This window comes from Watersipora subatra, chromosome 3 (genome assembly GCF_963576615.1).
Source record: "Watersipora subatra chromosome 3, tzWatSuba1.1, whole genome shotgun sequence".
NCBI classification, from domain to species: domain Eukaryota; kingdom Metazoa; phylum Bryozoa; class Gymnolaemata; order Cheilostomatida; family Watersiporidae; genus Watersipora; species Watersipora subatra.
In genome coordinates, this window is record NC_088710.1 from 58,922,897 (window position 1) to 58,938,282 (window position 15,386).

General features: G+C 38.3%; 1 protein-coding gene across 1 annotated transcript; it reads right to left on the reverse strand.

Moving 5' to 3' along the window:
• Window positions 1-1,335: 1,335 nt before the first annotated feature.
• On the reverse strand, window positions 1,336-15,067 carry LOC137391180 (uncharacterized). The gene is made up of 11 exons (XM_068077561.1): window positions 14,971-15,067; window positions 14,636-14,821; window positions 13,153-13,352; window positions 12,124-12,294; window positions 8,732-8,965; window positions 7,851-8,029; window positions 6,852-7,176; window positions 6,558-6,687; window positions 5,542-5,690; window positions 2,685-4,136; window positions 1,336-1,741 (listed from the first exon to the last, which is right to left on the reverse strand). The coding sequence occupies exons 2-11, from the start codon at window positions 14,791-14,793 to the stop codon at window positions 1,569-1,571; spliced, it is 3,171 nt and encodes a 1,056-aa protein (XP_067933662.1). The 5' UTR covers window positions 14,794-14,821; window positions 14,971-15,067; the 3' UTR covers window positions 1,336-1,568.
• Window positions 15,068-15,386: the final 319 nt, after the last annotated feature.

Genomic DNA, 15,386 nt, shown 5'->3' on the forward strand with positions numbered 1-15,386 from the left:
GCAGTATATGGCAAGTATACTGCAGGTAGACAGCGGGCGGTAGACAGCGGGCGGTAGACAGCGGGCGGTAGACAGCGGGCGGTAGACAGCGGGCGGTAGACAGCGGGCGGTAGACAGCGGGCGGTAGACAGCGGGCGGTAGACAGCGGGCGGTAGACAGCGGGCGGTAGACAGCGGGCGGTAGACAGCGGGCGGTAGACAGCGGGCGGTAGACAGCGGGCGGTAGACAGCGGGCGGTAGACAGCGGGCGGTAGACAGCGGGCGGTAGACAGCGGGCGGTAGACAGCGGGCGGTAGACAGCGAGCGGTAGACAGCGGGCGGTAGACAGCGGGCGGTAGACAGCGGGCGGTAGACAGCGGGCGGTAGACAGCGGGCGGCAGACAGCGGGCGGTAGACAGAGGGCGGTAGACAGCGGGCGGTAGACAGCGGGCGGTAGACAGCGGGCGGTAGACAGCGGGCGGTAGACAGCGGGCGGTAGACAGCGGGCCGTAGACAGCGGGCGGTAGACAGCGAGCGGTAGATAGCGGGTGGTAGACAGCAGTGTGATAATGTAACCAATTAAGCAGTAGTTAATGATTCTTTTAGTTTGACCTAAAGTCATAGACATTCTTGCTGAAAAATCCGCAATATGATTCATTGTTTGGTATAAAGTCAATTGAGCACCAATGTTCTTCCTGAATCATTTTCACGCACACACGCACAGTCAAAATCACAAGCTGTACCAAAATAGTCGCTCTTAATTCGTTAGACAATTTCTACTTTCTAAAGTAAATAAAAATCTAGGGCCACTTTTTTGAAAACCAAATTGACTTCGCTCTCATATTCTTATGACAATTTTAAAACATTTGCAGTAACACCATTCTCAATGTCGTTTGGTTTTTTCCAATCCTTTTTGCAGCATTTGCGATCCTTCCCATTTCCTAGACAATGACAGCGCTTGACAAAAGTTCTTTTATACCCTAAAGTTTACTTTTATAAGCAATTTTATTATCCTCGATATACATGAGCTGCACATTTTTATTATCATGATATACATGATCTGCACAATTTTATTATCCTGATATACATGAGCTACACAATTCTATTATCCTGATATACATGAGCTGCACAATTTTATTATCCTGATATACATGAGCTGCGCAATTTTATTATCCTGATATACATGAGCTGCACAGTTTTATTATCCTGATATACATGAGCTGCGCAATTTTATTATCCCGATATACTAGAGCTGCATACTCTTCCAAGGAACAGTTAGGTGAAAAAGTTCGAACGTTGAGGATGATGCTTTCAACATTCTTCCGAAAAAACACCATACACAAATAGTCAACTGCAGCTGCAGTTATGGATCTATATTGGGTTATCTTATTTAATACCATAAAGAAATTCATTCGTTAAATTTATAGATACATCATTAAGTTGGGGACATTCACAATGACTGGCCTCATTAACAATTATATACAGAAATGAAGAAAACAAACAAGATAAATGCAATACTATTAGTCAGTTAGTTATTATGACAATTCACGAGCTGCAAAGGTCACAGGTCAAGGGGTTGCTACAGAAATGTTAATTTACTGGATCGTACTCGAATAAATCTGCGGCCGTGTCATGTTTTGTGGATATTTTCTTTTTATACGCTCTGTAGTTGAACTTGAAAGAAGTTGAAGACTTGAGTTCAAGGTTGGAATTGCTCCCATCACTTGTGTTTGAAGGAACTCTGCGCACTAGGCTGTTGGAGTCTATTATAAAATAGCAGTTCGATCAGCTGTATGCGTGATGACACAAAATATAAGATTAAAGACTGAATATTCTCATGTCACTAATCAAAATTACAATCAGAAAAGAAATGAAGTTGGCGTATTTTCGCAGATATAATCATTTGACTTGTCAACTTCTCTAGGAAACTCTGCATGCAAATTATTCTACAAGATTCTAAAGCTATCTTATGGGCTAAACTAGAAAACTTCTAAATACGCACCGAATGTTATTCTACAAGTTTAGAAAACAGTATAAATAGAGTTGTTTAAGCACAGATAAATGTGCTTAATTGAGTTGTAGTCTGTAGGGTAATATAATTTCAAAATAGCGAAGTTGTAAGAGAAGAAGAGCCACTACTGTGACTAAAAAAACTTACTGTAGGTGCTTATTGATTATCAATTGTTAGCCAAAAGGCAAGCCCTAGGTTTGAATTAGCAGTTTCCAGGCCTAAATTTACCATCAACAACATATATTTTGGCTATTTATTATAGCAATTACTATACACATTATTTACATATTCTTTGTGTCAGCTTTAGTTGTGTGAATGACTATCTCTCTCATCAGCCGAGGGTCAGCATTTCTTAGTTCGCTGTTCATAGTTACTGAAGGAAATACTAATAAAAGATCAAATTTTATATTAAAACAAACTGAGAACCAAAGAGTTGTCTGCTTATGCTTTACTCTATCTTTAACATATATAGCATTTTGAATTTGCGTAAATTTGAACTGCGAGTATTTTATTTATGTATACATTGTAAATGCATGTGACAAGGTTCGATTTTTTTGTTTGATTCTATTTGTTCAATTAGGTCGTGCCACTCAAGTTAATAAAACCCCATCTAAAAAGGCTTTACAAATGGAAATAAAGAAATAGAGTGCAATAGAGTCTAACAAATTCTTCTTTACAAAAGAATATTTACTTACCACGTTTTACCTCAGCCGAGGATGGTTCTTGGCACTGAGAAAATGCTTCGGAAGAAATACTTCCAGATTCTTTATCAGATCTCTCACTTCTGTTATCTCGTGTATTGAGCTCTTCCTCCGCAAATAATAGATATTCACGTTCAATTTCGTCAGCAGAATTATGCTGGTCAACTACAAGACCATCTTGTGAGTAGCTATTGCCTGGATAATTTTTAGATTCCAAATTTGCTGAGTCACTCGTGTGTTGAGACAATTGATCGCCATTGTAATCGGCAACTTGCAAGTTGCTAACTTTGGTAGCACTACCTTGTCTAGATGACTTATCAACATCATTGGAATGGGTTGTGGTATTCGCTAAAGCCTCCAAAGAAGTTTTGTCAGGATTCGCCCTTTCTCGTGTACTTTCGTTTTCACCGACAATTTGCAGATTGCTTGTTTGCTTTGAACGATTTCTTTCCTTCAATTCTTTTATCACACTCTCTTTGTCGGCAGTATAGGGGTTGGTTTGTGAATTTGTATCGGAAAGAGGATCAGGCATTTCTGTTGCTGTTATCAGATTTGTCTGGTGTGTGAGAGAGGAATTCAAAGTTTTATCTTCTTGTTCTTGTTTTTCATTCTTGACAAGCGAGTAACTATTACTCCGCGGTCTCGTGTATGGCAGAGAAACAGGAAGAGTCCTTGCAGCTGTCAGAATTGCTTGATGTGAGACGGAAGAACTTAAATCTTTTTCTTCTAGTTCTTGTATTGTGTCGTGTTTGGCAGCGACGTACCTATTGCTTTGTGGTCTGGTGTATGGTAAAGGAACAGGGAGAGCTCTTGCTGCTGCCAAAAGTGCTTGATGTGAGAGAGAAGATTGGAGATCTGTTAATCCAGTTCCATTGTTTTGCTCCATTCTGTTAGGTTTGGCAATTGCAGCGTTGATCTCAGCAACCCCTTCTGATGCATCCATCGTTGATGAACTCTCTAGGGCTGATGATAAACTTTCTACCCTGCTGTAATCTGGAGGAGGTATGTAATTTCTCGCACCAGAGGTTTCAGGCTGATTCAGGTCAGGCGAGTCATTGTCGGCCAGTACTGCTCCTTGATCAGGTCTGGTTTCGAAGAACTCTGCCATGTTAGTTATAGAAGGAGGCGGTGAAGGCAGAGACTCATCTGAACTTTCTGCCAGATAAAGTGTTTCATTCTCATCTAAAGTTTGGACATTTGGCGAGTGGTGCGAAGAGGGGTCATCAACGGCTGCGGTTTCTTGAGTGTTGTTAAACTCTGGCTCCTGATGAACTTCAAATTCTGAAGTAGACGTGAAACTTTTTATCGGTTGTGCCGGGTTGCTGGTATCGACTGTAGTTGTTTTTACTTTGACCGTGTGCATAGAACCGTTATGGAAGTATATCGTTACTCCGTCACCATTCTCTTGTTGTTGAGTATAATCGACAATAACTGGTAAAGTCGTGCCTATAAGAAGCACCATTACATATCGTAAGATATTCTAAAGTGACACTTGTTTATTATGCAACATATCAAATGTGCTATATCATAGTAGAATTATTCTGTGGGGTGAAGCTATACACAACATTAAAGTTAATACTACCTTTAATATCATAATTAATATAACTATTAAGTTGATGGAGTGGTGCAGTTGGTAGTGCGCCCTTCTGTAAAATGGATGATGTGAGATCAAATCCCGAGGGAGGTAATCTGTTTTCCTCACACTCTTGCCATGGTTTCAGACAGACGGATGGACACAGTTCTATTTATAGTAACGACTAGCTAAATGCCCGGCATTGCGCGGGTCATAAAATAACTTTTACATTGGAAAATTTATTTTCATCAACATACCACACAAACACTATTTGAATGCCATGCCGCTCTATTTTTCTACCCTTCCCCTATAGTGGTGGTCAAATAGAAGTGGCATTCAAATAGAGGCTGGCGTTGTACTTTTCAATTAGCTCGTCAGAAATCAGGAAAGATGAATTTAACCCTTTTACAAGTGAAGAAGTGTCGCCTACTTTATAGTTTTCTAAAGAATTATAAAGAAGCTGTTATGCGGAAGCTGTTATGTGTGCTACCATGGCTAAAATAGATCCAGTCAAAAAAATATTGAATTGCTTCAAACAAATGACATAGATAGACATAGAGCAACTGGTGAAACTCTGTTAAACTTACCAATATAAAATAATTATGCAATAAATGACAAGTTAGGAGCACATCACCTAAAAAGAAATGAGTTTTAGCAGAAGAGAAGAAATCTTTTGTTACGCTTTGACAGTTCAAGACTACTTCATGTAGCTAGTCAACAGTCTTAAGATAAATTTTTTTTCTAATCGTTTGTTGTCTTTCATTATGCTTGGAGGATCCGAAGACTTGCTAATCACAAAATTGAAAAACTTTCTCTAGTTCAGTTCAAATCCCGAAGCTTTTTATTTTTGAGCAAGCGATTCTTTATATTATCGAATCTAAATTTTAAGTTCCTTATAATAACAGAGGTGTGACAACATTAGGGTAGATGTAAGTGAAGAAGAAACACTCACACTGACTATAAACTCATGATATGCAAGCTACTACGCTGAAGTTGTCTCACCGCTACAATCCTTTGCGCCACTCCGCATAACTAAGCTTTGATTTAACAATTAATTGTTAGCTGCTGATCCCTCATATAATAGAGTTTTCTGTGATTGGAATCTGATAAACAGTCTTTAATTCTTTGTTTCTTCATGACGAAAATCATGAAAATATTTTGTAAATTTCTTTTGCCAATTGCATTGCTGCTTCATCAGAATCTGAGCAATGTTTATGCAAATGATAGAATGAACTGGTTCTATTAGTGATCCAAATTTTACACATAAAAGAGTCTTACCAGATATTTGATTATTAGGTTTCTCTAATTGGATAATGGGTGAACTCGGTTTCCTTTCAGTCAAGTCCTCTGTTGACTGGGTGGGCGTGTATGTGCTGTGTTGAAAATTGTTGAACTGTTGAATTGTTTTCAAAGGAGTTTCAGGGATTCTGTAAAAGGGCAAATACCTAAGTGGTTATGCATCCACTTACAGAAAAATCAAACTTTGATTTTGCACAAATTAAAGAAAGTAAAGTAAAGAAGCCGAGTGGATGGATGCGGCAGCATACAGAATTATATAATATTATGTCTTGTGTTGAACTTACTCTGATCATTAGGAGCATATTGACTCTCTTAGCAGCCTCTTTAAAAGTAATATTTTTTAGCCTGAGTATGGTATTATTAGACCAATGCAAGTCATTGGGCATGAGAGCCAGGTTTGAAAAGTCTCAGTGAGATATGTGAAAACACAGGAGTCACTGTATTACCTGTTGCCACCTGTTAGTTATTGTCATGATAGGCTCATTAGCCTACATGACCTGTAAATTATAATAAGCCATTCCCCTTTACTAGCAATTTTCAGGAAACTAAGCAGGAATGAGTTACCATATGACATCCATTTGTATGCATTTTGTTACTTGAGTAGATAGCAAGTGGGAGACTAGATGAAGAAATATGCAAATTAATAACTAACTATGACAGTTATTTAACTATTACAATTATACTTTCTCTGCTTCTCAAGATAGTCTTCAATCGTACCTTAGTACTTCCATAAAACCTACTCAGTCTGTTGGTAGCAGTTTTTATGGTCCCCATGCTATAATATAGCCATCCAGTTAACAGCATGGGGTCAAAACACACCAGCACACTGCCACATATATTTTCGCTGCACTCAATGGAGAAAATATCTAAAACTATGTTTGAAAGCTTTATTCGACTACAAAGTTTCGAAATAGCAAATAGTAAAAGTGAAAGTTGAAACTGGGAAAAGCGATGAAAGCTGTGAAAAGAATAAAAGTCGCAAACGTCAGACTCACAGCTCGATGTCATCGACATTAATATCGTCATCACTGTCATCGTTCCCATCATTGGTCATTCGATACCAACCGTTAGCAACTCTATTGGTCGTGCCGCTCTTAGGCAGTGCCATGTTATTCTTGTGAAATCCTAGATATTTACAAAAGTACTACAAATTGAAATCACAATGTCTGATAAGATACTTCAATGCTCTTGAAGCAGAGAATAACTCATGGAGTATTGAGAATGTCTGACAGACCAATCAGGTCAGACCATAATAATTTGCAATGTATGTGGTTTCTTTGGACACCTACTTCGTTGCTTCAGCCCAGGTGTAGAGTCTTCAGCTATAGGGTTTGTTTTGGTAAAATCCATTTGAGATTTCACAATGTAAGAAGCATTGAGTGATGAAGTTCTCTTGGAGGCCGACTTTCTGTTTGTCTTGTCGCCATTTTGTTGAGCGATGCTGCTGTCATTGATAACATAGTTGGAGCTATGGGATTTTGGAGGACTTCTGTGGCGTGCTCGAGTTTGGCGGTTTCCTCGTGCAAAGTCGAGTTGTTCGAATAGCTGAGGAAACGTTCTGCGCATGTCCGATGTCTCATTGTAGCACATAATTTGATAGACGGACATCCGGTTCTAAAATTATTTACGGTAATCAGTTTTCAAAATCCAACACACTTAGATTATATAAATGGCATGTTGATGTCGACACCTTTATGAGTATTTTAGGGTGTTCTCATTAATGAATACAATCAAAAGATACAAAATTATCTTTGACCTTTGAAAACTGAAAGGAGTTGTCAACTCAACGTAAGTCAAAGCACCCTACCCAACAGCAGAAACAGGTTTGGGTAATACTATTTTGGTGATTTATATTTCTGAACAAAAATTCAAAATATTAATTGAATAACGTTACCAACATACTAGATATTCTACTGAAATAAAACTCATGATGCAAATCCAGACACAGAAGAAATTGTCCAAATCCGCCTGTTTGATCATATGGCTTTCCAAGACACGAGCATTCTTGCTAAAATTTGCTCAAAATATAAAATCTTCAAGTAAAGCAACACCTTTGCTGCTCAACCAATCATAAGATGGTCATAGACATAGAATCATAGATGTTTGTTTCTAGCCGAGATGCATGCTTAAAATTCTAAGGTAATTGCTACAAGTAAATACACGTAATTATTGGTTAGTTGAATTATATGTTATAGTTTGTTAACATATATAATCTTAACATATATATTTTAATATTATATATGTTAACAAACTGTGGTTCATTATGGCAGTTGCTGAAAAAGACTCACCTTGTCTTTATTAGAATGAATATCAGCCCCAAAACCAATGAGAATGGCTAAACAGCCAGCTCTGTTCCTTAAAGCAGCCAGATGCGCTGCACTCCAACCATTCTTCTCCTGGATGTTTACGTACTGATAGATATATGGCTGAACAAGCAAGAATTCTAGAATGTTTTCATACCCCATACCTACAATAACAACACAGACGCTGAAGTGAGCCTCCGCACTATGTTAGTGCATATCAGATTTTCAACCAAACTCAGCAGCGCTTATGTTTTTAGTTATTTTACAAACTTTACTCTTTTAAAATTCATGGAAAAGTACTGCTGGACTTTTGATAGCACATGAGTGCTGATATGTATTCCTATAGATGTGGTCTTACAGTTGCTGTCATCATTTGCGATTGTTTCTGCAGTTTGAGGTGATCTGACTGCCAGGATGTTTCAAGATTACATTCGACAAAACTTGATAACGATTAAAATTCTCAGAAAAAAAATTCATGCACAATGACATCACTAGTTACTATCATTGCTATAGTTGATATCGGCTATTACGTTCAAGTTGCAGCAATGCGCGTCTCTATTCTGTCAGTCTCTTTGCAACTTTAGACAGCACAATCGCACTTTTGATTGATCTGAGCATTTTAACCACCATTAAGTTTTGTAGATTTATATTTTAAAACATTCTGGCAGTCAGATCAACTCAAACATCAAACACAATCGCGAATGATAGCAAAACCTTCTGCTAAAATCTCCTGAAACTTTATCCAAGTTCGTCTCTAACAAAGTGATCTAAATAACAGCAATTTACTTATTCTTGAAAAAAGTAGATTTTTATCATAAATTACTGACCATCAACTTGGCCCCGCAAGTAAGTGCACCGTTTCATACCTGCAGCGATGTGAAGAACAGAGGCACCGGTAGATGTTATCATAACATGCGTACGTTCCTTTGTTTTGTGAAAGATGTATTTCACCATATTGAAGTCTCCAGAGGCAACTGCAGCATGAGCTATATTCATTTGACTAGTTGTTATAAAATTGCTTTTAGCATGACATCTCTCTAGCAGATATTTTGCTGTCACTAGGTGACCTCCATTGACGGCATAGTGCAATGCTGTCGCATCTACAACGCACAATTATGATAAATATGAAATATTTGGCATGGTTGCTGATGTAGGCTGACAGCAAAGCATAAGTTCTGACTGCAAAGTTAGATCTAGCAGTCAGTCTCACCTTAAGCCTGGTTCCCATATATATGTCGCAGAGCATCGGCGGCAGCATTGCAGGCTATTAGCAGTGAAATGGGAACCTATGCGCCGGGTACCGCCGAGGACCACCGAGGACTGCCGGTAGTTGTCGGCGGCAACGCAATAGTTTGGCGCTGTTCAAATTTTGCAGAAGGCCACAGGCTAAACTTGCCCAAAATGCACTGTATGGGTGAAGGTCACCATTATAGAAACGGCATGGCGAGCGAACATTTTATTGGATTACGCGATTATGTTTAGCGATGCAGGTTTTATGCGAACAGATCACGCCGAGCCTAGCGCCGCAAGAGTTTTGCTGCGCAAGTTACCACGGAGTCTTGTAATCGATATGGGAACCAGGCTTTATGCACCAGTCTACACTAATCACATCTACCCACACTTGTGGATGACACATGTTAATCATACCAGTTGAAACGGTAGCAATAATACCTGCCAACAAATGTCAATTAGAGTTCCGTTTGGTACAATAGCAGTTTTGGAAACTGGCCTTATGCTACGGTGGCTTCTCTTACAGTAAATGAAATTTCTTAAATGACCAGAAATTGGCTGACACAACTGAAGAATTACTTCTGCGAGTTAATGTAAGATTTTGAAAACGTGTCTGCAAAAGCAGCGCAGTCAAATCTATGCCTTTGACATGACTTGCGTCTGCGCATTTACTCTGCTTTCCAGCTGACAGAAGTAACCCCTAGAGAAAGCAGAGACTTAAAAACAAATACCCATACTCAACGCAAGTAAGGGTTTGATATAACTCATAATATCTTGCTGCACTTATGTACTTGACAACATCTGTTTTTAGTCGATGCTATTTGTACAATGCTGGAATTGCAAATTCTCCTTTCATAAAACTCGGTCAATTAGTTTTACGAAGAATGAGTACGTGCGTGATCGACCTAGTATAACCGACCTACATGTACATGGAGGCTCTAAAGCAAATAAGCCGCTAAAAGCCGAATACAGGACATTGTAACCTGGCTAGCAAACAACATAATGCTTCATAGAATAACTTGTCAAAAGCAGACTTCCCTCAACTGGTACCTTCAGCATGGCTACAATATTGATTGAATGGATATAAAAGGCAGAATGGGAGTTCACTTAGCACCATGGGCCATAAAGTAAGACTTCATTTCATTCCTTGAACATTTGCCGATGTGACAAACCTAGCATGAGTTTATTATCTGTTTAATGCCAGATTCACTAAGGATGTTGGGTAAAAATAAACTTTTCTGGAGCCCTTTTGGAGTGTGCCAATTATCTAGCTTATGCCAAAACAGGTGTACCACTAGTGGACAGCCTCGCGTAGAAAAAGAAAGTTAGTTCATGCTGATGACCTTGGTTTGTTAATCCACCGCCTGCCAGTTTCTATCTGCAATTAGATCAAAAACCAAATTTGAGTTATCAAAAGAAATAGTGTAAGTAATGATAGTAGGTAATTGGGATAAAAACAAGCAAAGGTGAATATAGCCTCAGGATCTGGTCTTTATAATATGAATAACTGATGCAGCATACAGAATTATATAGGCTAATATGCTGTCTTGTGTTGAACTTACTCTGATCATTAGGAGCATATTGACTCAGGATCTGTGTTTTCACATATCTCACTGAGACTTTTCAAACCTGGCTCTCATGCCCAATGACTTGCATTGGTCTAATAATAATAACATACTCAGGCTAAAAAATATTACTTTTAAAGAGGCTGCTAAGAAAGTCAATATGCTCCTAATGATCAGAGTAAGTTCAACACAAGACAGCATATTATATAATTCTGTATGCTGCATTAGTTATTCATATTATAAAGACCAGATCCTGAGTCTGATATGAACTGGACTAGAAAAACTTTTTCAATCTTTTGATTAGCAAGTTTTCAGATCCTCCAAGCGTAATAAAAGACAACGAACGGTTGGAAAAAAAAAACTCTACGTTTATTCAAATGGCTCACTCCAAATTCAATAGCAACTTGCACCATTTATCTCAAGTTATCCCAACTAGTGCAACAACTAAAAATCTGTTAGTTGGGGTAGCCTCCCACCCCTCTCTCACTGCTCCTTATAAACGCGGTATATGAGAAGCAGCATCATGCTCTACTGAATGGCTTGCTGAATGTTATAGTAGCACTGGCTTTAATAGAATACTAAGTATGTGTAACCTATTGGTTTATTAAGATAATCTGAAGAATCTTTAAAAATGAATGTTACAAAGACTGCGTCTTAAATGGTTAACTCTAACAGGTGTTTTATACTAGACAGGACTCTAACAGGTGTCTGATACTAGACAGGACTCTAACAGATGTCTGATACTAGACAGGACTCTAGCAGGTGACTGAAACTAGACAGGATTCTAACAGGTGTCTGATACTAGACAGGACTCTAGCAGGTGACTGTATTAGACAGGACTTTAACAGGTGACTGATACTAGAAAGGATTCTAACAGGTGTCTGATACTAGACGGGATCTAGCAGGTGTCTGATACTAGACTAGATTCTAGCAGGTGTCTGACACTAAACAGGATTCTAGCAGGTGTATGATACTAGACAGGACTCTCGCAGGTGTCTGATACTAGACAGGACTCTAGCAGGTGTCTGATACTAGACAAGACCTTAGCAGGTGTCTGATACTAGAGCAGCGCCTGCCTATGACAACCTTATGGTACAACATTATGTTACAGCACTCTAACAGCTGTCTTATAGTGTAGCCAACAAAAACCTGAGAAAAAAACATTGCTACAGGACTCTAACAGGTGTTTTATATTTGAGTAGAGCCAATGACAAGCTGAGGGTACAATATTGTGTTACAGAACTCTAACAGGTGATAGAAAGGAATCGATGACACCAGGCTTACTCCTACTTAAGATCCTTTGCTATGCCTACTTGATCTTTCCATAAGTAAGAAAATAATCTGAGAAGCAGTGGGTCAACAAAAGGGACATCAGTCATGAGACATATACTACAAAAGGAGTGGCAGTCATGTGGCATACAGTGTAAAAGGAACAGCAGTCATGTGGCATACTACAAACTCACCAAATGAATCGAGTGCATCAATAAGCTTTTTGAACTGGGTGAGCAATCTAACGCATGATGTATGTCCACCGGCAGCAGCTATATGTAATGCAGTTTGCTTCTTTTTGTTTGTGGCAAATGCTGCCTCTTTCACTTTGCCAACTATCTCCCTTGCCACAGACAGCTGACCTTCTGTCATGAACAGAGAGCAACATAAAAAGTACAACAGAGCAGCATATTGCTGACTTTTATTTACGTTTGCAAAGTGATAAGCTGCCAGCGTTACGCTCTTCTCGAGTCAGTACTACAGAAGCAGCACTAATGATAGTTCCACCGATAAGATGTTTGCTGTCAAAAGTGTCTGAAGTCTTCGTATTAGTTGACACTGCTGAAAGATTTGCAGAGCATGGTAATGGTACAATTGGAGTCATCAAAAATTGTGAGTTGCAATGTTTGCCAGTTACAGATTCTTCTGGATCACAGTTTGCGATTTCAAAATGAAAATTAGTTGGGCGTCGCCAACTTTTGAATGCACGTAGAGGTGTACTACGATTCCTATCATTCTTAACTATATCCGCTAGTCATGAGAAATGAGGTAGCAGAACTTGCAAACAGCAGTTCAAACATCAGATTTCTTGCAACTACATCTTATCCATCGCAGCTGTTCTGGAATATTCTTCCCAGAATCACACGAGAATCATGGCGGCACTTAATAGCAGCATTTACTTGCAAAGCAGAGAAATGCAAATCATGTTTAAACACTTATCAACAGGGTTTGGGCTGAAGTGTTTACTGAAGCGTCTTTCACCTTGGGCGTATAATGCCAGTCATTATACCTGCTATTTCGAAATAAGAAATTCATGGCCACAGGCTCATCATAGCCACAGGCTCCTCATGATCACAGTCACTCACAGCCTCAAGCCCCTTCATAGCCACATCCTGCGACAATAACTATAAAGTTTCTATAAGTCGGCTGCAGTTTGAGTTTGGTAAACTTGTCTGCAGCCTTCATAACAAACACCTGTAATCACCTGCTTTAAAATGTCTTACCAAGGCATGCCATGTGAAGGGGGGTGTGACCGTCGCTGTCTGCCTTCTGACACAAAAGCTTTTGTTGCACTTTGGAGCCATTCCACAAGGCCATGAAGGAGGCAGTTTTGCCTTGGCGGCACGCGATATGAAAGCATGTGGTGCCTGAATTATTGGGCGTGTTGGGTGAAAGTGTGGACTGGTAATTGGTCAGTAACCAACTGAAACAGAGAACATTTAAAACTCAATGACTAGAGGTGATAGTAGATCTAAATTTTGCAAATAGAGACATAGTACATCTATTTTATTGGCAAATCTAGTCTTAAATATAGACTATAAATGACTGGAGTTGTATATGCTGCTAGCGCATAGAGGAAATATTATAATTAGATAGTCTGAAATAGTAGCTAAATCGCATTTTAAAGGATTTGTCGTAGATACTAGTTTTTTAAAAGATGTTTTAATAAATGTTAGGACCTGGCTAGCTTTAAAATAGCATCTTCCATAAGCAATATTTACTAAAACCATTCGCACATACGTCATTTCAGTTATTTCTTAATTAAATACGTGATTTGAGTTACATCTTAATTAAAGATATGATTTGAGTTACATCTTAATTAAAGATATGATTTGAGTTACATTTTAATTAAAGATATGATTTGAGTTACATTTTAATTAAAGATATGATTTGAGTTACATCTTAATTAAAGATATGATTTGAGTTACATCTTAATTAAAGATATGATTTGAGTTACATCTTAATTAAAGATATGATTTGAGTTACATTTTAATTAAAGATATGATTTGAGTTACATTTTAATTAAAGATATGATTTGAGTTACATCTTAATTAAAGATATGATTTGAGTTACATCTTAATTAAAGATATGCCTTTAGTTGAATTTTAATTAGAGACATGATTTGAGCTATTTCTTAATTACAGCAGTTAATAGAAAGTAATGAAAATCTTACATCAGCCCCTTTTCTCAGGTCATGAGCTACAACATAAAGGCAAATGGGCTAATGAGTTACATAAACTGTATTTAGGATACCATAGGTTATATATGTGGGTCATAACTGCAACAATCCAGAATACTTAGCTACAGGGCTTAACCAATCAGATAGTACAGCTGTTTCTGTGACACCTGTCTAGTATTTTACACCTTTCCATACAACGTACTGGTACAAAAAGAACAAGTAACAGTCCATTGATATCATTATCAACCTCTTCCTTCACATATAACTGACAAATAACAATGTTGATGTGATAATGTTTAAATGCAAATTTGCAAAAGGTGAGCTTCAAGTAGAGTGATTCTGAACACTCTTCTTTTTTACAATCTGAAGTCTTTTTTGACATTTGTGCCATCTGTTAAAGAATTGGTCAAATTCTTGAAGGAATATACATATATATGAAAAATATTCTATATTCTTCATATAAGTCAACATCTTAGTTTTTGTGGATCCTTAGCAGCCATCTCCTAACAGCTTAATCTTAGTCTTACCTCAGAAACAGCACATCTTGCCGTGACACGGCTTCGTGATAAAGAGTATTTCCTTCTTCATCTATTAATCCATCTTGTAAAAGGTTGAGCTCCGCCTTGGCACTTTCTATGTTTCCGGCTTGAATCAGTTCAATTATTCTTTCCTTTAAGGTTGCCATCTTTTTCCTGTATTCCCTGACGGCTCACCTACAAACATCATAAAAATATAGATGTACTCAAAGAGTTACTATATTTGCACAATTTTTGAATAGTGAAGTTAGTGAAGCTTCATAAAATTTTACAAGGTTTACCACCCAGTTCTGTAAAGCTGAATGGGTTTTAAAAAGTAAACTCACCAATCAGCTCAGAAAAGGAGACTAGACTGATTGCTAGGTGGGACTAGCACTGACACTCCCTTCATCACGGGTTAATCAGCAAGAATGAATCAATGCCACGGCATCTGATCATCTGATACAGCTGAGCCTAACTAAATATTAGTCTCAACATTAAGAATTCATGCACACAGTAATCATTCAATCAAGAGTCATTGTGTGCTGACATAGTCTTGCCTTAAGACGTCTATTGCTGACGACTTTCAACTAGATTATGCAAATGCTTTACAATCAAATAACAGTCCACTCGACTTTATTGCTATGTTCACAAATACTCAGCATTGCGTAGGAGAAGGACAAGTACAAAATGTGCAAAGAGGATCATTTGTATGATGCTAAGTGTTCCCTTTTCTCTCTAGTCTAATTTATATTCACCAACG

Coding starts and splice junctions, on each gene's coding strand:
- LOC137391180 (XM_068077561.1), bottom strand. CDS start 14,793: ATGGCAACCTTAAAGGAAAGAATAATTGAACTGATTCAAGCCGGAAAC. Junction 13,353..14,635: donor CAAGATGTGCTGTTTCTGAG/GTAAGACTAAGA, acceptor TCTCTGTTTCAG/TTGGTTACTGACCAATTACC. Junction 12,295..13,152: donor CCTTCACATGGCATGCCTTG/GTAAGACATTTT, acceptor TGTTCATGACAG/AAGGTCAGCTGTCTGTGGCA.